Source organism: Marmota marmota, unplaced genomic scaffold (genome assembly GCF_001458135.2).
Source record: "Marmota marmota marmota unplaced genomic scaffold, marMar, whole genome shotgun sequence".
NCBI lineage: Eukaryota > Metazoa > Chordata > Mammalia > Rodentia > Sciuridae > Marmota > Marmota marmota.
In genome coordinates this window covers 58249-82066 of record NW_026000082.1, presented here as the reverse complement: position 1 = coordinate 82066, position 23818 = coordinate 58249, and the positions used below count along the sequence as shown (strand labels likewise).

At 38.8% G+C, this 23818-nt stretch overlaps 1 protein-coding gene across 9 annotated transcripts in view; it reads left to right on the top strand.

Moving 5' to 3' along the window:
• The window catches only part of Il12rb2 (interleukin 12 receptor subunit beta 2), an 81746-nt gene that overhangs the window by 7281 nt on the left and 50647 nt on the right, over positions 1-23818 (top strand). For 2 of the 9 annotated variants that reach the window (XM_048815165.1, XM_048815169.1), the window contains exons 1-7: positions 912-990; positions 3730-3841; positions 5528-5815; positions 12517-12631; positions 13632-13810; positions 15047-15189; positions 17216-17369. In XM_048815165.1, the coding sequence (XP_048671122.1) occupies positions 988-990; positions 3730-3841; positions 5528-5815; positions 12517-12631; positions 13632-13810; positions 15047-15189; positions 17216-17369 (994 nt within the window). In that variant the 5' untranslated portion in view covers positions 912-987. Of the gene's footprint in view, positions 1-911; positions 991-3729; positions 3842-5527; positions 5816-6858; positions 6971-12516; positions 12632-13631; positions 13811-14620; positions 14864-15046; positions 15190-17215; positions 17370-19198; positions 19290-23818 lie in introns of those variants that run through there. The other 7 variants (XM_048815167.1, XM_048815168.1, XM_048815166.1 and 4 more) reach the window with 7 other exon arrangements.

The following is a 23818-nucleotide window of genomic DNA, read 5'->3' as shown; positions in this document are numbered from 1 at the left end:
TGTGACATTGTTTTCACTGTCTGGAAACTGTCACAACTTGAGTGATGAGTCAATGACATGGCACACTCTTTGATTCTCTGATTCAAGTTAGAATTGTAGTATTAAGATCGACCTATAGGCAGGCTGTATGAAAGATGTTTACTGTTGATAGCAGGTTTCATTTTATTGGAAGATACCTCATTTACTTGAAGGTCTTTGGGGCTTCTGAGCTTCTCATAAATGGAGTTGTTTTCACAGAAAATTAGCAAATGTGTGTTTGTATCAATGTACTATGTAAACTCAAATTACCATTTTATCTGTTTCTTATGTATGTTTATATTAAATACTACATGTAAAATACCTTACATATATTATAAATGGTATGTCTTAAGCTATTTAATATATAGGAAATTTGAATTTATAAATATATATTTCAAGTATGAATACATCCATTTTAAATCCTTATTTTGACCATTTAAATATTTTACTATTTAGGGAATGCTATAACTTCACAAATTGAAATGCATATAGTGCTATTTATATTATCCTTTATAATTAGGAAGCAGAAATGTTTAATTTCTATGTATCTGTTCATTCAGCCATCTTCTAATTCAATACATAACTTCCTCTATGCCGATGTAGCAGCTAGGTTGGCTATGGAGGGACAGAAAATTACCCTCCTTCCTCTTAGAGTCTCAGTTGGGATCAAGAATTAAACTGACATATAAGAGGTTAACAGGAGAAAAGCATACAAATTAATTTAGCAAGTTTCATGTGGCAGGGGAGGCCTTATAAATAAATAAAGACCCAAAGAAGCAGTTAGTCAGTTACTTATACACTGAATTGGACAAAGAATAGCAAACTCTGAAAATGTGACTGAATTATGTGGGATGCTTAAAAGATAAGTTATTCTAGCAAGGTCTGTACCGTATTCTCTCAGTCTCAACTTCTCATCCTTAAAGATAAGGATGTTGCCTATCTTTCTAGCATGAGGAAAATGTCTTTCATATGGTAATTTCATCTGCTTTAAAAAAATAGTATGAAGGTCAAAGTGATCATCTTGAACTTGAGGTGTTTCAAATGTCTTCAGCCTAAATAGCTAGTATTCCATCCAGGCTGGTATATTTTTAACCTTTTCACCAAACCAAAAATTTATTAATAATGCCAATCATAATGTAGTATAATAAAATTTAATGTGGTTTAATTCCATTAAACTAAACTAGAAATAAACTAGATGAACACAGAAAACCCACGTAAGTTTCATCCAGGTCAGCACTATGTGCCACACACTGTGGCATCTGCACACCGCAAGATAATGGAGGGACAGACACCTCAATCAATTAGTTCTGCTTAATAAAGCAGGTGCTAAGACAGGAGGATGCCGGGAGGCGGGAGGTTTCAGTCTCACCTGAAGACGTAAGTATGGCTTCCTGAGGTCTGACCGTGTGTTTTAGTCAGCTTTTTTACTGCTGTGACTGGCAGAACATCATGGGGGAAGAGTGTGGCAAAGGGAAACAGCTCACATGGTGATCAGAAAGCAGAGAGAGAGAGAGAGCGAGAGAGAGAGAGACTTGACTCTCCAGATACAAAATATATTCCCCAAAGCCACATCCCCCTCTTCCCACTCCTCCAGCCACACCCCACCACTTCAGTTATCAGTTAATCCCTATCAGGGGACTAATTCACTGATTGGGTTAAGACTCTCACAACCCAATCATTTCTCCTCTGCACCTTCTTGTGNAAAAAAAAAAAAAAAAAGAGAGAGAGAGAGAGAAGAAAGAAAAAGATGATGAGCAGGAAGGCCATGCTGTGGCTGAGAAACCCTTTGTGGTGAAGACTTTGGATTTTATTCTAATTAGCAATAGGGACACATTGGAGGTGTTTAAATGGTGTTGGTTATAATGGGTAACATGATCAGATTTACCTTTCTAAAAGGTAGTTGGCTACCTAAGGGTAAGGATGGACTGGAGAGATGTGTTAGAGGGCTCCTGTATTCTAGGGGAGAGATGTCAAAGTAGATTGGAGTAGGATGGGGACAGTAAACATGCAGAGAAGTGGATTGAACTGTGACATATTTTTGAGGTTCAGTGGATAGAACCAGTGATGGTTTAATTGAAGAGGATGACAAAAAGAGTAGAACCAAAGATGACTTCTGAGTTTTTAGCAACTTAGAGACATGGATGACATTTGCTGAAATAGAACAAGCTGAGGGAAGAACTGGTTTGAAGAAGGGAGGCAAAACTTTGACTTGAACTTAGTATTGAGAAGACTATTTTATATCCAGTAGGTGAAGACAAGGAAACAAACATGAAACCAAAGCTCAGGGAGCTGTCTGATTGCAGATCTACATCTGACAATCTTCAGCTCATAGATGCTATCCAGAGGAGCGCCCCTAGGGAGAAAGTAGAAAGAGAGAGGGGGAAAATAGTATATATGTGTAATCCTGAGTGTGCTGAGATTCTCCACAGCTAAAAATCAGGAGGAAGAAGAGCAGGCAGAGAGACTGCTGAGGAAATGCCAACATTGCTAGGGTCTTACCTGCTCGATAACTAGGTGATAGGTGGAGGAGTTCAAGAGGCACTTTTCTAGAATCCCACCAGGGCAGGAATGTTGTGCCTCTAGTGCTTAACATGGTACCCGGTACCTGAAAGATGGCCATCAATCTGGATGAGTCAGTGATTTGTTTTCTTAGGCTCTCCCAAATATTCTGTCACATTTTCTAGGCCTGGGGATAAGAGGTGAGCATTTGTGTTGGCAACTTCCCAGTGGACTGATATCACAGAAATTTCCAGCCTACATTATAAATTTGAGGCCCACTTTTAAAAGAATTTAGAGAATTTGTTAAGACGAGTAGAGTCACTTCTTAAGTTTGAATTGAGAACAGATCAGAAATCAAGAGCTTACATTTTCTGAACCATTCAAAGTAAAAACACTCTCCAGACATGGTGGTGCATACTCGTGATCCCAGTGACTCAGGAGTTAGAAGCAGGGGAATCTCAAGTTTGAGGCCAACCTAGAAAACTTAGCAAACCCTGTCTCCAAATAAAATTAAAGGAAGAAAGGACTGGGAATGTAGATCAGTGGCATAGCATTTGCCTATCGTGTTCAAGGTCCTAGGATCAATCCCCAGCAAGTAAAGATAAAATAAAATCAGCCAAATAAGTCACAATAAACAAGTGAACAAGTAAAATTGAGCTTCTATAGAAACCCAAACAACCCCCTTTAGACTGCTGAAATTCCTTTCTTATTGCCAAAGAAATCAATCTTTTACTAAGTTCCTGGATGGTTATGAACATTTTTTTTTTTTTTGGTGATGGTGGTGGCGGGTACTAGAAATTGAACCCAGGGATGCTTTATCACTGAACTACATCCCCGGCCCTTTTTACTTTTTGTTTTGAGATAGGGTCTTGCCAAGTTGCTGAGGCTGGCCTCAAACTTGCAATCCTCCTGCCTCTGCCTCCTGAGTTGCTGGGATGACAGGTGTGTGCCACTATGCCTGGTTCATGAGCCTTTTTTATTCTACTGTTGTTTTGAATCACATGACTAGATTAGAAATTCTCTCTAGTCAAAGTATTCCATTTAACGATGATGACGATGCAACCCTGTTTGGAAAAGAAACAAGTTTTGTGTGAGACTCAGGTTACATAACTTGTACATGCTCTCAANGATGCTTTAAGTTATTCTGAATGATTTTGGTTCTGGTATTTTCTGAATGTATTTGACATGAATGAATTTGTCTTCTTTTACAAGGAAAAGCACAGGATTGAATTGCAGAGTCGACTGTTGATGGCACATACTCTTAGAGGATGCTCTTTGGAACTTGTTTTTTTGACCATGTGGCTATTGATTAAAGCACACATTGGTAAGATATGTCTAGAAGTTTATATTTAGAAAGATTTGTGTTTTAAATTCTCAGTTACAGATGACCTGTGTGTTTATTGTAAATGTACTGGTAACGGTCTTTTATAGTCAATCTTTTGTCATTTAAATGGATAAGTCTGATTCTGTGTTTATAAGCAGTATATATTTTATTTGATTTATTCCAATGATGAATGTAAGAGTCCAATCATATCATTTTCTTTTTAAAAAGTAGTTAGGTAACCCTGCTAGAAAACCCAACTGGTCTTCGTAAATTTATGATTTACTTTACAGTATATTTTAACAGAGGGTATTTATGGATAAATTAGTTATGCTAAAAAAATGGCTGACATTTTCTCTGCTTTTTTAATAAGAGTTTATTTTCAGCTTTCTGGCATATTAGAATCAAAGAAGATCAAAGAAACCAAGACCAAACATACAAATAAGATTTAAGAAAAAGAGAGACTCTATTTTAGCTTTGCAAATAAAAATAAAAAGAATTTTCAGTATTTTCTTTACTTGATTTAAATAAGTTCTTGCTAGGGTTGTGGCTCAGGGGTAGAGCACTTGCCTAGCATGCGTGAGGCAGTGGATTCGATTCCCAGCACCACATAAAAAATTAAATAAACAAAATAGAGTTATTGTGTCCATCTACAATTAAAACCATTTTTTTAAAAAAAAAGTTCTTTACCAGTTCCTATTTAAGGTAGTTGATCCAAGCATTCTTACAATTACTTTAAAAAAAAAAAAAAGACAATTTTCAGTGGAGGCTTTATATCATCCCTGAAAATTCAGGGTGAATCTTTGTTTCTGAGATTTTTAAATTGAACCTTGTCAATGAAAAGCCTCTTGAGGAAAGCAAAATGCTGAAAAATGAAGTAATGCTTTAAGTTATTCTGAATGATTTTGGTTCTGTTTTAATAAGCATTTAATGTGGCATCTGGAATGTAGTAAACAGTATAGAAAACTCTGTTAAGAAGAGGAATACATTCATGAAGTTTATATTAGCTGTTTCAGGTAAAAGTTCATCCACTCCAGGGTCTTACATCTTGAAGAAATATCAAAATATGGCATGGTAACACTCACTTTCCATCTTTGATGCCAACTCCCAACACACCAGAGCTTTTGAATGTTTTCTCTTTGTTATAAAATAATGTTGCAGATTCACACATATTTAATACCACGAATATAGCAAGAGAAGAATTATTCCTAAATATGATCCTAAAGTTTGCAATAGTCTTTTAAACCTGTCTTTTTTCTCTCTCTCAGTATGAGTATTGAAGTAAGCATTATAAATCACAAATAGTGATGAAAACAAATGCAATTTATTCTGGGAAGCCTTCTTTAATAGTCTGAAATTTTTACATACACAAGATGCTGGGTTTTCCTGGAACTGTGTTCCTGAATGTTCTTCCAATTCTACTTTCTCACCATCCTCCTATTTGTAGTTTTGATTACAGTATTACTGTTTTGAGAAGGATGAATGTTTTAATTTAAATACAGTTAGACTTTAATATGATTGCTTCCTGCTCTCTTGTGCATCACCAATACTGCTAGAGTGATATAGGTTATTTATATTCCTGTAATCTGTTAGGTTTAATTTTATCCTGCTTTTGGGATTGCAGCAACCCTCCACTTTGAAATGGGCCTGTTATTGTCAATCAAGTATTGCTTTTGTATTTTATTGCAGATGTGTGCACGAAAGGAGATGTTACTGTGAAGCCCTCCGATATAATTTCACATGGATCAACTGTCAATATTTCATGTTCCTTGAAACCCAAACAAGATTGTTTACCCTCTTCCAGATTGAACACATTGGTCCTCTACAAGATAGACAAAAAGATTGGTCACTACCCCGGTCGCTCTGTCAGTATTCAAGTCACAGATCTTTCCCTTGGTTCAACCTTGTTTCGCTGCAGACTTGCCTGTGGGAGAAGTTATGAGACTCCAGTATGTGGGGCAGAGATCCTTGTTGGTGGTGAGCATTCCTTTCTGAGTTCCTAAAAACAGGTGATCTTTTGGTGTTTGTCATGTGTTAAGCAGAATCCAAACACAGGACAGAATTCTTTCTTCTCCTATCACATGAAATATTTTATCTTGATGCCAATATAAACATCTTGATGTAAGAAGTCTAGAAATCAGTAGATTCAGGGGTCTTATTTGATAAGATTCTCCTTCTCTCTCTCTTTTCCTCCTCTTTCTTTCTTACTTTCCCTTCCTACCTACCTCTCTTTCTCTCCTCTGTGTCTGACCATTAAGACCATTTATTTACCTATTGTCCCTGGACTCTAATGGTAGGACACTGGATTTCTGCAGTTGGGTCTTTGTGTCTTCTTGACTTATGAACATTTGCTCAAAGCTGCAACTTCCAAAATACAGGAAAGATGTATCTGCTTCACCTTAGCAACTCAGGTGGATGACACATGGCGTAGCGCCTCTTCCCTCTTCATTTAGTACCTAAAACGTGGTCCTTCCATCCATGCTCACCCCTGACACTGGTCATTGTACTTATCAGAGGTTAAAAGAAAACCATGATTATACTTACAACCTTTTACTGGGATCTCTAGAAAATTGCCTGAAGCAAATCCGACATGCTAACACTTCAAAGGGGAAGGGGAGTTGTACAGTCTCAGGTAGGCAAGAATGAGGAACAGAGCCAGAAAATGAGTAAAAGCAAATACTATTTATGTGTCACTTAACAATGGGGATAATTCTGAGAAATTGGTCATTTGTTGATTTCAGCATTAAGCCAACATATAGTCACCTAGAATAAGATGGGTACAAACAACATCATTGGGCAATACAATCTCATGGATCACTATCATATATGTGGCCCATCATTAATCAAAATATCATTGTGCAGTGGTGCATAAGGGCACAAGGTAGTGATATTCCTGAGCTGGCCATAGCTTCAACAGAAAATACATGTGGTTGTTGTCACTTAGGGACATCACCAATACAGTGACAAAGGAAAGAAAGAAGAAATTAACTGACTCCACTTGGTCTAAGTTTACCTCATAGGACATCAACTCCCCTGCACTTCTGGCTCTCATTGCTTTCCTCCAGGAAGCTGCTGAGAGGAAAGAACTGAGATGTGACAGCTGGCATCTGCTGCATGAGCTACAGGCACAGGGTGAGCCAGCAAACACTTAGCTGCAGTTTGCAGCTACTCAGGTCTAATGGGGAAAGCTAGTGAGTATGCATGGACTTTGAATGATTCCATGGCACTTGTGCCTCAGGGATTTCAGGGAAGCTCTGGAGTGGCAGGTGAGAGGCATGAGACTAGGAATTGCTGTAGCAGGCTGGATGACCCAGCTTTAGGGACATGGCCCATGTCATAAAGGCAGTGATACAGAGCTCAGTGAGGTTTCCCGTAAAGGTGGAAACCTCTTCTCTGTGACCTATGAGGTTATGATTGCTGCCAGGCAATTTCCTGGAGAGCCATCAGAAGCATTGAGCAGATGACCAAGCAAATAGCCAGGCAGATCATTGGTGGAGAGGAGGCATAAACTAAGTTCAGTACTTCTCTTCCAGTTCAGGACCACCTGTTCAAAACATGTATGTATTGACCATGTGTTCTCACCATTGACAGTCCTGCAATAGAAGGTCCATCTGTGGGCTTTGAATCCCAGCCCTACTATGAACCATGAACCCCTACACAACTTAAATTCCATGAGTCTCAGTTCCTCTATCTGTGTTATAAAGATAATAATGCCTACTTTGTAGGATGGTTGCAGTGATTGTATGACCCTTATATGCAAAGTGCTTACTCCAATGCCAGGCACATAATGGCACTTAAGTGACTTGCACTAGGGTCACAGTTCCATCCAGTTGCACTCTTCTTTTTCATGCATGCATCATGCTGGGTAGCTGTGCATTGACCATAGACAAAATTATATTTTTTCTCAAAAAACACTCTTGGAACAGGTGTGGTAGTGCACGCCTATAATCCCAACAACTTGGGAGGCTGAGGCAGGAGGATCGACAGTTCAAAGCCAGCCTCAGCAACTTAGCAAGGCCTTAAGCAACTCAGTGAGACCTTGTCTCTAATAAAATATTAAAAAGGGCTGGGGATGTGGCCCAGTGGTTAAGCACCCTTGGGTTCAAACCTCCATACCAACAAAAAACAAAACAAAAACCACCATTGGAGGATTAAGTTCTCGTTCAGTGATAGAGCCCTTGTCTAGCAGGCAAGGGTTCAATCACCAACACTGGAGGGAAAAAAAAAAGGAAAGGAAAAGAAAAGAAAAAGAAAACACCATTGTTTCTTACCTCCCTTCCCTCAGAGCATCTGTCACGCAAGTAACTCACCATCTTACCAGATAGTGTTGCATATTTGCATTAGACGTTCTCAGCCCTGCAATATCAATTCCCAGGTGTCTACAGTGGTACTGGCATTTTCTTCTTTTTTGTAGTCCTACAACAGCTTTGACAGTACCTTTCGGATGTACTTAGCGATTTCATTCCACTTCATAGCTGTGCTCTCATAGATTAGAGTGCTGCAAACCCTTTTCACGTTTTACTTTTCCAGCCAGTATATGGGAACATATGTATGTGACAGTTTGCAGCATCAGAAGGTCTAGGGAGGTGGTAAAGAGTATCTCTCATGGTTCAGTTCAGTTTGGTGGTGCTGCCGAATGTTGCATGTGCAATGCTCAAGTGTAAACCACACAATCAAATGGCTGCTCTTTGGGCAAGTTTAGCACTTTTGAGAAGAAGGATTGACTGGAAGTGACACCTTACTCTGGGTATGCAACTCATTCCAAGAAAAGACACAATGAATTTTGGTTTCACTCAATATAGTCAGCTCAATGCTATCTGGTGAGGGAGTAAGCAGCCTATTTTCTTTTTGTGGTAAGGGGTAGGCCATTGTATGTTGCATATCATCAGGGGTCTATCATCAGGTTTTTCAGAACTAGGAATAGGCAAACTGTCTTTAAGCATTTTCTTCCCAGTTCTTTCTCATGCTTTGGCTTCTCTACTGCCCAGAAATCATTCAAATTATGTAGAAACTAAGCAATCAGTGCACAAGCTTAACCTCAGAAGATTGAACTTAGAAAATGAAGATAATAAATAAAAGACCTTGGGTTCTTGCTTTCTCTGTTGATATTTCTGAAAGCTGTTTTTCTAAAACTTTATTTCCCATATGATGTAGGGTTTTAAAAAATAATAATTACCCTAATCTTCTGACAGCGTCTTCTATTGTGAGTTCTATTGTAAGTTCATAAGAGTGCAGAGACTTTGATAGCTGCTTTTTCCTTGGCATCAGTTATTATACATTTATATCAAGGAGAATTTTGTCCAGTTTCCCCTGGAAAGACAGTCCTGGGCTAAGGGACATTTTGATTTCATGATCCACTGAACTCACATTGAAAATGTTGACTTACTCTATGGGTGAAAGTCATTGTCTTTAAGATGAATTTCCTCTTTTATAGGAAGGGTAGGAGTTGATTATTTATTATGTAAAGTGCCACGTTCTTTATCTTACTGGCTCACCAAAAGACTCGAGGTCTTTAAGGGCAAAAATGGCAACTGGGCACAAGTATTTGCTTTCTCTTCCCCTGAAATAAAGCCAAGATGCTATTAAGTTTTCCAATAGCACATATCCTCAAGGTCAAAAAGGATGGGAGGGGAGACACACCAAAACTAAAATTTTGAAGTTGGAAAGGAGATGGACAAATGATAACAGTTAGCCTACATAGGTAGCCAGGAGAAAAGTTGCAACCTAATATAAGGCAGACACCATTTTGGGGGAAAAACTCAGAAATTGACACCATGTACTTCTGGAAGGGACAGTAAAAGTAGGGTTAAAAATAGAAGATTTGACTGTAAATCTATTTGAAAAGTGCTTTGGGTACCTGAGTCCTTCCCAGCTTCATGCAGCCAGATAGGTGCTGCTTGCAGCACTGGAACCTGGAGGCTAGGGATGGGGGAATGCTGGATGAGAAGACTCAGCCTGAAAAGCACAGCAATCAATGGAATATTGGCATACAGCTTTCTTCAAGCCTGAACCCTCCTTCAGGCAGATTTTAAAATATTTTTTCCTAGGAAATCTGACCAGGCCAAGAGAAAATGCCTGAAAACATTGACAACAAGGTTTCTTCCCCTAAATCCAGATGGAGTGAAACCCAGAATCATCAAATGCCCCCACTGAACATAGAGCTGCAGTGTCCCACTCATGTATATGGGCAAAAATACCTGGATCGGAGGAAGACATCTAACAAGAACAGAAACCAAAACAAACTTATGGAACAAACCATAACAAAGAAGAAGAGATAACATGTAGTCAGAAGTGGTAAAAACTATTCTTAATACCCCTAGCAAATTAAGAGAAAATATTGTGAACAAAACAAAGGTATGATGCTATAAGAAGGAAATATACAGAAAACGCTCCCCTAAAATTAAAAAAAAAAAAAAAGATAAGCAGAAAGGAAACCCTTTGAGGTTGTCTCTTCCTAGATAGTAGAACAAAAAGATCAAGAGATAAAATATAAAATAAGAAAACATAACTTATGAAAATTATAGATTTTACTTTCCGAAAGAGAAAGAGAGGAAGGAATCATCAGAAAAATAGTGCAGGAAAGTTTCCCAAACTGAAAGAGAAGAGTTCCCAGAATGTATGAACCCTTTGAGAATCAATCAAGAAGGATGTTTGAAAATAGATCCCCAGTAAGTGCATCCTTGTGAAAATCCAGCATAATAGAGCCAAAAAGAAGAATCTATACTTTCCAAAGAGGAAAAATAGACTCTATGCAATATCAGAATGACTCAAGGCCACAGAGAACAGCAGCAAACTGGAACATAGAAGAAAATAAAGCCCTGCCATCAGAGTACTGAGTGATAATTTCCTTTCAACTTAGAATCCTCCATCAGGCCAAAGCAGCAGTCTACCTGAAGGCAGAATGAAGACATTTTAAACCATGCTCAAACTATTTCCTTCCACACACCATTTTGCAGAAAACTGTCAGAGGATACACTCCACCAACACAAGTAATTAGGTCAAGAAAGAAGAAGGCATAGAAGTCCCAATGCATCTGAATATTTGAAGTGATTCAGATAACTGGGCCGAGAGTTGTATTAATAAGGAAACAAATAGAAAAACAAGATAATGAATTACTAATTCCAAGACAAAAAGTTAATAGTATTCCAAATGGCTCAGACATGAGTAATGTGTATAGATGTATGTGTACATTGTATATATAAACACATACTGTATATTCATGTATATTCATGAATATATATTTATGTAGTATATACACATATCTGTATACATAATATTTACATTTATGTGTCTAGGTATACACGTAAGCATAAACATATATATATATTTATATTTTATATACAAGCATAATTTTTATATACACTGCATGCATATATATATATATATATATATATATATATAAAATCCATATGCATATATATATATATAATCCATATGCATATATATATATATATAAGAAAAAGTCTGTTATTTTAGGAAAAGAGTTTTTTTATTTTAGTAAATAAAGCTATATGCCCCTTTAAAACAAAACTGAAGCTCTGAGATGGTAACTTGTCCAAGGTCACACAATGGACATTACTGTGCCATGTCTTTGGGTGCTAGAGACAAAAATGATGTTTATTTCATCAATCACATCTTTTGGAGAGGCAGGCACTATCTAGGGCTTCCATAGTATGCTTCTTTTATCTCACCCAAAAGAGCATCTATCTACATGTGGGTCTCAGTAATTAGGGAAGAGTGGGATGATGGGCTAAAGTTTTTTCTCTTACCTCCATTGAGTCTGAGAAGCTCCAATTTTGAGTCCTATCTTTGACTAGAAAATGACTTCATTTAAAAATACCTTCCTTGAAGTAGAAGGAACCATGCTTGTCTTGTACACCTTTGTATTTTCACAGCTAACACTGTGCCTGGCCCGTGGAAGGTCCTCAGAGAGAACCTTTTATGTACATAAAGAATTACTTTGTAAATGTACATAAAGTGCTTCAAGCAATGTAGTGCAGAAATTAGATACAGGTAGCATAGCTCATGACTAGTGCAAGTGGGTAGAGGTCTTTGCAACCAGTTTCATGTTAGTGGAGAAAGATAGTCCTAATTTTCATAGGTTTCTAATATTGAATCGGCACCACTCTAGTAATGTTAGCTTATCATCACCAGGGGACGTACAGCTGGCAGTGGATGTTCACCTGTTAGGCAAAATGGTGGAACCTGGGATAAAAGGCTTGGACATGTCCGCCACAACTGGGCTGGAGCCCTGATCCTGCCATTTCATAATTTTTTTTTAAGAGAGAGAGAGAGAGAGAGAGAGAGAGAGAACACTTTTTAGTATTTATTTTTTAGTTTTCAGTGGACACAACATCTTTATGTGGTGCTGAGGATAGAATCCAGCGCCCCACGCTTGCCAGGCAAGCACACTACCGCTTGAGCCACATCCCCAGCCCCCATTTCCTAATTTTGCTGACTTGAGCCAAATAGTCCACCTAAGTCTTAGTTTCTTCTTTTATAAAATGAGGATGGTAATATTCAAATGGGATATATTTGAACTTGACAGAAACTGGCTTTATCTGGATTTGTGAGGCTTGGGGGAGATATTATCATCTTGTTGGCAAATAATAGCAATGTGATTGATATTTCAAATATGATGTCTTAAACTCTTTCTTTTCTTTCTTTTTTTTTTTAAGTTGCTCCAGAGCGGCCTCAAAACTTAACTTGTACACAGAAGGGAGAACATGGGACTGTGGCCTGTACCTGGGAGAAAGGACAAGAGACTTACATATATACTAAGTTCACTTTACAGTGAGTGAGATTGTGGTTTTTGTTGCTGTTTGTTTGTTTGTTTTTGCCACCTGCATGGGGGTGATGCTCTACCACTGAGCTACATCTCCAGCTCATGACTGCTCTTGCAGTGGTTTTGTAGGTCCTCTCTTCGATGACATTTAGCAACATCATCAGTTTTATGATATCGCCAGGAGAAGCAGCAACAGATACCTCAAGACAATTAAATGCTTAAGAATAAAATTCTATCATTCATCAATTAAAATTGTTGCAAACATCTTGTTGCAACCTAACATCTTGGGTCTGAATTCTAACTCAGAGGTTTTGTTAGGGAACCCAAGGCCAAGTTAGGGGTGTACTTCCTGCTCAAATATGGTTAGACTGACTATAAAATACCTTTCTTCTCCTTTGGAGTCACAGACTCTTAGGGCCATGATGTATAAATAGACACTTCCTTATGGTAGCTTCTCATTATCTTAGAGGAATTTCTTTTTAAAGCAGAATTGGCTGATGTGAGAGAGTCCACAAGAGAAGAGAGCCTGGGGAGATTCCATTTTTTGGAGTAGGTTCCATATTCCTTTCCAAGACCCATTTGGTCTGCACTGTGCCTGAATGAGTTGGAGATGAGGAAAGACAGTGGGGCCAGGAATCTGGTCTGTCCACTGCTGTGCTGGGAGCTGTCACTTTTGTGTAGTCGATGTTGAGGTGGCCACAGATCCTTTGGATGATGGTTGTAACTGCTTGGGGGGAGCCAAGATGATAGCTAGGGTTTGGGGAATTCTGGCAGTGTAGACACATACACTCATCTACATAAATATCCAGAAAGGGGAAAAAAAAAGTTCTACCAATGAAGAGAGAAAACAGAAATGTGGGAATAGAACATAAATATTCCTATAGTGTATACCCTAACAATAAGACTGACCTGAAAAGATTGTCTAAAATTTTGTATGTTTGAACCTTTTTATCTTTTGAACAGAACACATAAAGTATCTTGCTAAACACAATTTTATTCTGTTTATAGGTTAAATGGACCAAAAAATGTAACACGGAAGAAGCACTGCAGTAATTGTAATTGTTTGGACCTTGGAATCAGGCTATCCCCCGAGTTATCTGAATCCAGTTTCATGGCCACAGTTACTGCCACCAACAGTCTTGGAAGTTCTTCTTCATTTCCGTCTACATTCACATTCCTGGACATAGGTACGTTTTATTTCACTTTTTATAAGTGTGATTCACTGGAACATGGAAATTATTATTATTTTTTAAATCACTCAAATCTTTTGCCGATAGCTGTTTTGACAGAGGTCGATGGGAAGTGGCCAGCCGTGCCTTTACCAAGCATAGGTAAAAGATAGAAGTTACTTTATTCAAGTGTAAGGCCACATGCCTATGGTCATGTAGAGATGGCTATGCCAAATGGGATCTTTTTATTGTCTTTACTAGAGAAATGAGTCCCTGACTTCAAACACCATGAAAGTGCCTATTGCCAGTAATGCCATCAACTGAAAAGAGGGTCCCAGGAGCTCATTCAGGAAGCTCTGGGGAGGCCCTTCTAGGCAGAGGTTTCTTTTTATCTCTATGGCTATTCCCACTGTTCAGATTGGCTACAAGTAGACCGGCTGGACGAGAGCAAACTACAAATAAGATTTATCAAAATATAAATGCATCTTGCTCTGAGAATACTTAGCTTCTACTCCCCTCATCAGTGTGGTTACTGGCATAAGCCAGTCCCAGCATGTATCTGAGCAAATATCATTGGCCCAGTTCAATCAGAGGCAGTTCTCAGGCATCCCAAGTTCTAACGATCCCAGGTGGGACTGGGCTTCTGGCCTGTCTGAAGTCTCCACCTCACTCTTCTCTGTTCCCACGGCACCTCTTTGCATAAATGCTGCTAACCATGAGTCTGATCACAGACATTGACCATGAACTTTCCTCCATACTTCTCCCCATCCCACTTCCCATCACTTTACACAAATCATTCATCTCTTTTCTTTGTTTGTTTGTTTTAAGACAGATTTGCCAAGGCTGACCTTGAACTTGAGATTCTCCTGCTTCACTCTTCCAAGTCACTGGGAGTACAGGCGTGCACCACTGTACCGGGCTTCAAGACCATTCATCTCTAAGCTACCCTCTCTCTCCTTGTCCTTTCCTCTCTCCCTCCATCTCATTGCTATAAATTTTTCTACCAGCATTCTTCCTCCTTAAGCAACCACCATTAGCTACGTCTGTCTTCTTAGTCACGGAATCTTTCAGGTTTGGAACATTGGTTTTCCTTTAATCATTGGATTAAGTGGAGTTGATACATGCACTACTTGCCAAAAATGAAGTTTAAATTTGGAGAAACCAACTTTATTTTTTTATAGTTTGCGTCAGTACATAAGGCAATTTCTGATCATGGAGCCTGAATCACACTTTTTTGTTTGTTCTGGTTATTAGTGAGGCCTCTTCCTCCATGGGACATCAGAATCAAATGTTCAAATGCTTTGGGGAGCAGATGTACCCTTCGATGGAGAGATGAGGGGTGGGTGCTACTCAGTCGTCTCAGATATCGGCCCAGTAACAGCAAGTCCTGGAATATGGTAATAGTCTTCAAGGGGAAGGGAGAAAACATTACAGTGTTCTTAGTATCCCTGCACAAACCTCTGTCTTATCATACCAGCAAAATATGGAGTTTAAGAATATTTAGGGGGTGAGGTATGATTCAGTGGTAGAATACTTGCCTAGCATATGAGAGGCCCCGGGTTCAATCCCCAGTACCACAAAGGAAAAAACAAAAAAAGAATCCTGAGAGTACACACCTGTGATCTATCAGAAAGTCATGTGCATCTCTATTAACAAACATCTGGGTCATGGTTATGAATTTTTTTTAAGCCAAAGGAATTTATAAACCAATGTTAATTTTCTACAATTTATTTTTAGTAAAGAATTTATTTCTCTTTGTTCTCTCATTCCCTAATCTATATTACTTTTTAACATTTTTAAAAAACATATTGGAAAGAGGAATAACTAGGCAATGTCCACAGAGGCTTATGTGAAACTAACTAGTATGAAGAAAAGGCCTACAATTTGATATAATATTAGGCATTACATTTTTTGCAATAAAAAGGATAGAATTATGGTTTCTTCCAGAATTTTTGCAAAAGATAATGACTTATAATACTAACAGTGGATCAGTTTCACATATAACTGATACCCAAAAGATGTAAAATAATTAAAAAATTTTTTGAAGCCAGTTCTGTGTCTGTGTTAAAACATTTTATCACATACCAATTTTACCCAAATAAAAAATGATATCTAGTGTAGAAACTTCTACAGAGCTTTTTGAAAATGAAAGTTTTGAATTGTTAGTCATTTTCTAGCTAACTTTAGGATCTTCCTGGGAATGTGAATAGATGAGTTCTTAGTTCCCAGAGATTTCATTTTTGTTTTTTAAATGGGAAACTATTATTCAAGATTCAGGTCATGTATGTTCAGTAATGCAGTTATAAAAAGGGTCATCTGGCCTGGCTTCTTTTTTTTATGTTAAAATTCTTTATGTAATTTAGTATTAACCATCACTTTAAAAAATTTTGCCAGGTACAGTGTTACACACCTGTAATCCCAGATACTCGGGGGACTGAGGCAGGAGGATTGTAAATTCAAAGCCAGACTCAGCAATTTAGTGAGGCTATAAGCTACTTAGCGAGACCCTGTCTCAAAATAAAACACAAAAAGGGCTGGGGATGTGGTTCAGAGGTTAAGCACCTTGGGCTCAATCCCTGTGTTTTAGTCAGCTTTTTCACCACTGCAAGTAAAAGACCTGATCAGCACATTTGTAGAGGAGGAAAAGCTTATTTGGGGGCTCTCAGTTTCACAGGTCTCAAACCACAGACAGCAGAATCCATTCCTCAGAGCTCCAGGTGAGGCAGAACAACATGGCTGAAGAGGGTGGCAGAGAGAAGCAGCTCACATGATGATCAGAAAGCAAGGAGAGTGACTATTCTCCAGATAGAAAATTTATACCCCAAGGCCACACCCACAGGGACCACCTCCAACCACACCTTACCTGCATTCAATTACCACTCAGTTAATTTGATTAAGGCTCTTATAATCATTTCTCCTCTAAACCTTCCTTCATTGTCTCACACATGAGCTTTTGGGGGACACCTAATATCTAAACCATAACACCCTGGTACAAAAAAAAAAAAAAAAAAAAAAAAAACTTATTTGTTGTTTGTCCCACCATTGCAAAATTCTGTTCTTCAGCAAGATTAACTTACTAGTTTCCAAAAATGAGTAAGAATATGTGGTCTCTGTCACTAGACACTGGGGAGGGCCAGGGGCAAGGGGATTCAATAAGGGCATCAGAGCACAGCTAAGAGATTTCTTCTGATTCTTCTCTAACCCAGTAGGATGACTATTGCTTAAAAAAAAAAAAAAAAAATCTATGATATATTTCACATGACTCAAAAAGAAGATTGCTGAATTCCCAACACCTAAAAATGATTAATGTTTGAAAGGATGTACATGCTTATTACCCTGATTAGATTATTACACATTGTAGACAAGTATTAACATAATATACAAATATTATTTCTCAATTTGCAAAATCTTGTCCAATTCAAGGTTAATGTCACAAATGCCAGAGGAAGACATGACTTGCTGGATCTGAAACCACTTACAGAATATGAATTTCAGATTTCCTCCAAGCTACATCTTTTTAAAGGAAGCTGGAGTGATTGGAGCCAATCACAGACAGTGCACACACCTGAGGGAGAAGGTATGTGTTCGAGGGAAAAGGAGGGAGAGGAGGAAAACATGGGAAGAGGAGGCGTGATGATTCCCTTGGAGTAGAATCTCTGAGGCACTTGTACTGAATCAGAAAATATGATTGCATTAACTAACAGGTCAATTTTGGGGCTGTGCTGGGGCTCAGTGGTGCACACTTACCTGATATGTGTGAGGCACTGGGTTCGATTCTCAGCATATATAAATAAATAAAAATAAAGATCTATCAACAACTAAAAAATATTTAAAAAAAAAAAAAGTCAATTTTGACATTAGCTTAAGTGTCCAGAGAGAGCGATGTTTATACTGCTAAGAAATTTTTAACATTAAGCAAGTCCTTTTGCCACTGGTCCCATAGGCTACAAGTTTGTGACTCGGTAATGTTGGGTTAGACTTATATCTATTTCTCCTCCTATTTTAGTAACTCTTGTTTTATTCCACAAAGCTGTACCCAGTAATTAACCTCATTCCTTTATAGTTAACCTTGATACATTTTATCTTTTTGATCCTCTGAAAATTAAAATGACCCCTATGAGCCATACTAAAAGCTTGAAAGAAGGTAGGCTCAGAAGACATAATATTCTAAAATAAAATGTAATATCTAGCAATTCTTCCTCCTCCAAATATACAGTGCAGCACTTTTTCAAGCCTTTGATCTTTAGTGCTCAAATAAGCACCACCACACCACCCACAGCTGGGAAAAACACAGCAAATGTATTTTTCGGTCTATTAGACTTTTCTTTTTGGTGATTATTGGAGAAGCAATTTTTTTGAAGTGTAAGCAAACATCTTTTTGAAGAAAAAAATGTCTACATAAACTTTATGTCAATATTACAGGTTTGGGGGCTGGGGTTGTGGCTCAGTGGTAGAGTGCTTGCCTAGCACATGTGAAGCATTGGGTTTGATCCTCAGCACCACATAAAAATAAATAAATAAAATAAAGGTATTGTGTCCACCTACAACTTAAAAAAAATTAATAATATTACAAATCTTTGAAGATACAAGAAATTATCATCTAAATATTAGTTTTTGAAAGTACTCAATTACCTGGCACAGTGGCACATGCCTGTAATCCCAGTGACTTGGGAAGCTGAAGCAGGAAGATTCAAAGCCAAGCCTCAGCAACTTAATGCCACCCTGTCTCAGAATAAAAAATGGGTTGGGGATGTACATCAGTGGTAAAACACCCCTGGGCTCAATTTCCAGTGACCAAAAAAAGAAAAAGAAAAAGCATCATTCAATTAATGATACAGTATAGAATTTTTCCTAATTTATGTAAATTTGGCTCAGAGGAAAATTATTGGTATATAGTCCATTGCTTATTATCTGGAGCTTTCATGATTTGGGGGGTGGGGTGTGATATCCGGGATTGAACTCAGGGGCACTCGACCACCAAGCCACATCCCCAGCCTTTGTATTTTATTTAGAGACAGGGTCTCACTGAGTTGCTTAGAGCCTCTCTTTTGCTGAGGCTGGCTTTGAACTCGCCATCCTCCTGTCTCAGCTTCCTGAACTGCTGGGATGACGGGCGTGAGCCACTGTGCTCGGCTCTTTCATGATATTAATGTGAGAAAACCTAAATGCTTGTTTGTGAGACTCGTGGATATGTGTACAGGTAAAATAGACTTGCGATCATGTTGCACTAGTTTTCTTCAAGCCGCTGGTGGCTTTTGGTAACTGATGACACTTAGTGATGGTGCTCCAATGGCATTCAAGGTCTGACAGGGGATCTATTAACAGAATATTATACCTACTATATAATTTGTGGAATAATCTTAGTCTTCTTTTCTTCTTATACTAAGTACATTTCTCTGTTTAAAGATATTTTTAAATGAATTCATCCAACAAATGATAATTAATTACCTCTCATTTTCTGAAAAAATATCTTGTGATGTTGGTCTTGATCGGAGAGGTATGAAAAGATTTTTCTATTCGTATTTTTTGAAAGCATTTATCTCTTCAATTAAAACTTCAAGGCAGGGTGGTATAACTCTTATATCCTAAATCATAAACCATTATCATGTCCAAGAGCAGCACCTGGTCCCAGTGGTGAGGCTGCCGGTGGCAGTAAGCTGAACCCAGGTGGCCCCTTATCAAAGTCACTGCAGGCGTTCATAGAGAAACCGAGCTCTGAGACACAGGCTCACCAAGCTCCTCGGCTTCCTTTCCACATCTGAATCTCCCTTTTCTGTGTTCAATCTTTCTGGGGATTGTCGTAGGGTCTCTGTTCTTGCCCCAAGCTGTGTGGTTTTCGGCCCTTACCACAGTTTCTGTATCGGTTTCTTTATGAAACACCAACTGATGTAAACCTAAAAGGTGTGAATTTTTTTTAACACTTCTTCCTTTTAACCCTTTAGATGTGTACTCATATATAACTTGGCATTAAAAAAAATTACTAGTAAGCTTTTTTTAGGTACTCTCAGAAACTGTGAATGATTGCAACCTTGAATTCCCCAAATGGAGAGGAACCTACTGTCTCTTGGTGACCAGGGCAGCTCCTTACTTCATTTCAGCAGGGTGAGGGAGTTCTTCACTCCATATGGACCTTTCTTTTGTTATTAAGTTCAACTCCTCTAATGGCCTTCCAGGAGAAATGACCACTAAGTAAAGGGTAGAAATAAAGAAACCACTTTCCTGTGTTTAAGAGAACAATTCCCAAATCAATACCCATCAAAGACAGACCTGATACTGGGAAGTGAGCAACTGTATTTCCCTTCCAAGGGAGTACATTCTGGAATCTGGGCTTTGAGGTGTTCAGACAAACATGAGAATAGGCTAGGTGCTGGGGAAGGTGATCCCTCACCATTCAGAACACCCAGTAGAAGTCTCCACAATGATGAATAAGATGTTCTTTAGAACATCTTGCCAGTATGTTTCTATCTGTTCATTCTCCATTTTTTAAAAGTCTTATTTACATGTTTGGCATTAATCAACTCTGTTATAGACAATTAACAAAGCAGATCTAGATAGTAAATATTTTCAGTTTCATGGGCCATATAGTCTCTGTCACAACCACTAAACTTTGCTGCTGTAGTATGCAAGCGATTATTGACACTGTCAATAAAGAGACACAGCTGGGTTCCAATAAAACTTTATTTGTGGACACTGACATTTGAAATATTACATAATTTTGTCACTAAAAATGATCCCTCTTGGGTTGGTGGTGTGGCTTAGTGGTAGAGCTCTTGCCTGGCATGTGTGAGGCACTGAGTTCGATCCTCAGCACTACAGAGAAAAATAAATAAAGTTATCTGCAACTAATATATATAAGAAAGATTCCTCTTTTAATATTTTTCAACCCTTTAAAAATGTAAAAAACATTATTAGTTTGCTATTATACAAAAATGGACATCAGACTGGCTTTAGCCCATGGGCCATAAGCATGTCAACCCCTAAACTAACTATAACCAAACTGGTTGGCATCCTACTTGTCTCTTTGCCTAATGCTTGAAGGGCACAAGAATGAATGGTTCTTGACCTTTCAAAATTTTGAAAATTTTTTTGCTGGAGCCAAACATCCTTTACTCCCTTTTCTTCAGTCCTTTGAGTCTCCTCTCAGATTAGCACCTATCCTGGAAGAGTGAACACTTTTGCTCAGCTTTTTGACCAGATGGTGACCACCCCAATAGAAAGCAATGTTTGTTCATGAATCCCTCTAAACAGAAACCACTGGAGAGAATATATGCTTTTCTGCATGGTCAATAGAATATTTATGTCTCAGGAACTATGCCAGGTACTAGGACATAATGGCAACCAGTCAGAATTTCAGGCTAAAGCAATTACAGTTTATCTTGGAAGGCCAGGGAAAGATTCCCAGGGGAGGTAACACCAAGATAAAATGCAAAATCCAAAGGGAATCTGGTGGTTTTCCTCACTACTGTGAACTAAATATTTATATCCCCAGAAAAATTCCTATGTGGGTTACCCTGTTGTAATGGTATTAGAAGGTGGGATCCTTGGGAAGTAGTTAGATCTTGAGGGTGGCGCCCTCATAAATGGCACAGTGCCCTTATAAGAAAAGGAAATAACAGCTCACACTCTCTCTGTTTGCCATATGAGGATACAGCAGGAAGAGGGCTCTCACCAGACACCAGAGCTCATAGAACTGTGATCTTGGACTTCCTCCCTCCAGAACGGTGAGAAATAGATATTTGTTGTTTAAGCCAGTCAGTTTGTAGCATTTTTGTCATAGTAGCCAAAACTGGTTTAGGCACTCCATCTAGAACATAAATCCGACAGGCTCATTGCAGTAGGGAAAGGGAGTTACTTCCTCCATGAAATACTTGATTCTCTTAAGTCTCATGTTCCAACCACCTATTTCTTCATCTCTTCACTTAAATGTCAGTGATATCCCAAACCACAAGTAGCCTCAATAAAGACTTACGTTTTTCCTCCAAAATGAGATGTTTCTGAAGTGCTTCTGCTTCAGTCTTTCCCACCTCAGTAAACCATCACCTTCCTCATCATGAAAGTCTCTTTTGCACATGGCACCTCTATCCCAGGTTGTGTGTTTGCCCTCCTCACATATAGCTCCCACAAATATGCCCTTCACTTGTTTATGAGCTTTATAAATGTATATACTATACGTAATCTGCAATTCACTTTTCTCCTTCAGTGCTCTAACAAAGCCCTCATTGATTGTAGTATGGAAGAAATGATGTGGATGAACTAGGACACTTGATTTCCTCACCATCTTCTCATGTACAATAGTGTCTCCAAATAAAGTCTTTGCATGATAAATTAAAAAAAAAAAAAGAAAAGAAAAGAAACACTCCCTGAACTTGTGATCTGGATGTTAAAAGGTTGTGTTTCTTGAAGAAGTGGGAAAAAGATGGAGGAAATATTCAAATATATCCAATGCTGCTGCTAAGACCCATGAAATAACAGAAGACATGACTGTGAGATTTGGCAACATGGCCAGCCAGGAGCTGTGCCCGTAGCATGGCAGAGGAATCTCAGCTATTATGGGGTGAGAGCAAATGTGGAGTAAGGAAATGAAGGAATCAACAATTCGCAGTTCTTTTCAGAAAGTTCTATGAAAGAGAAGAGATGTGAGGTTGCATTGGGTATCAAGTAATTCCGGGTTTTGGGCTGGGGTTGTTGCTCAGTGGTAGAGTGCTCACCTTGCATGTGTGAGGCACTGGGTTTGATTCTCAGCACCACATAAAAATAAAATAAAGGTGTTGTGTCCATCTACAACTAAAATAAATTTTAAAAAGAAATTCTGGTTTTGTTTTTAGGCTCAGAGATAATGCAGTGTACTTACAAGGGAAAAATAAGGGCCCAGCAGACAGGGAGAATGAATGATACAGGGAAGTGGGGAATAGATGTAGGAGAGAGGTTCTTGATTGAAACAAGAGGAGGGGATTCAAAGCTCAGGTTAAGGATTTGGATGGGGATGGGAGTAAGATGCTCCAACCTTGTAACAGAGGGAGTGTTGGGTTGCTGATGGGGAAGTTTGGAAGTGTTTTCTCTTTTCTTTTTCTTTTCTTTTTTTTGTACTGGGAAATGAACCCAGAATGTACTGCTCTATCACTGAGTTACATCCCAGCCCTTTTCATTTATTTATTTGTTTGTTTATTTATTTATTTTTTGAGGCAGAGTCTCACTAAGTTGCCCAGCTAATCTCGAACTTGCAATTCTTGTGCCTCAGTTTCCCTAATGGCAGTTTGAAAGTTATCATGGTGGAGGAAATGAGGGAATTCCTGTCTGATTGTTTTCCTTCACTCCGTGAAGCCAGAGGCAGTCATGAGTTGAGAGAAATAGATGATTGCAAGTGGGCAGGTGCGGGTACTGATAATACCAGCCCTTGGGAACAGCCCTCATGTGCACAATGAACCACCAAGAAAAACGACAGGAAAGAGGTAGAAAGGGAGAGAGTGAACCAGTGCTAAGTCATCAGGCAAGAGAGATGGGGGAATCTTCCAGACTTCACAGGCAGCTCAGCAGGTGACAATGTCTGAAGGTGTGGCTCTACTTCTAAACCCTTGTCTACTCAAGTAACTGGAAGACCTGATTGAATTGAGTATTAGAAACTAGATGTTAGATGAATGTCATCACATCCCAAAAAGTGGACATCAAGGAACCAAGAGGATAAATGGCTTACCTCTGGGTTGCCTGCCCTGAGCATGATTTAGACCAGGATGAGACAAAAACCCTTTGTTCCCTCTCCATTCGCATTGTTCTTGATCTCTCCACTTTCCCTGGCTGGGAAATTCCTGCAGAGCGGCTTCTGTCCTCCCTGTGATTCAGGTTCCTGTGTCCAGGCTCCCTGCACTGGCCTCAGCTTCAGATATGGATGCTAATCTCAAAAGCAGCATGCGGCTTGGCTCTGATTTGTTTACCACCTAAACCGATTCTTAGAATCCTAGAATCTCAGCATTGCAGAATGAACTCTCAAGGTCATTACCCATTTGGGCTAGTCTCCTGATTAATATAGGA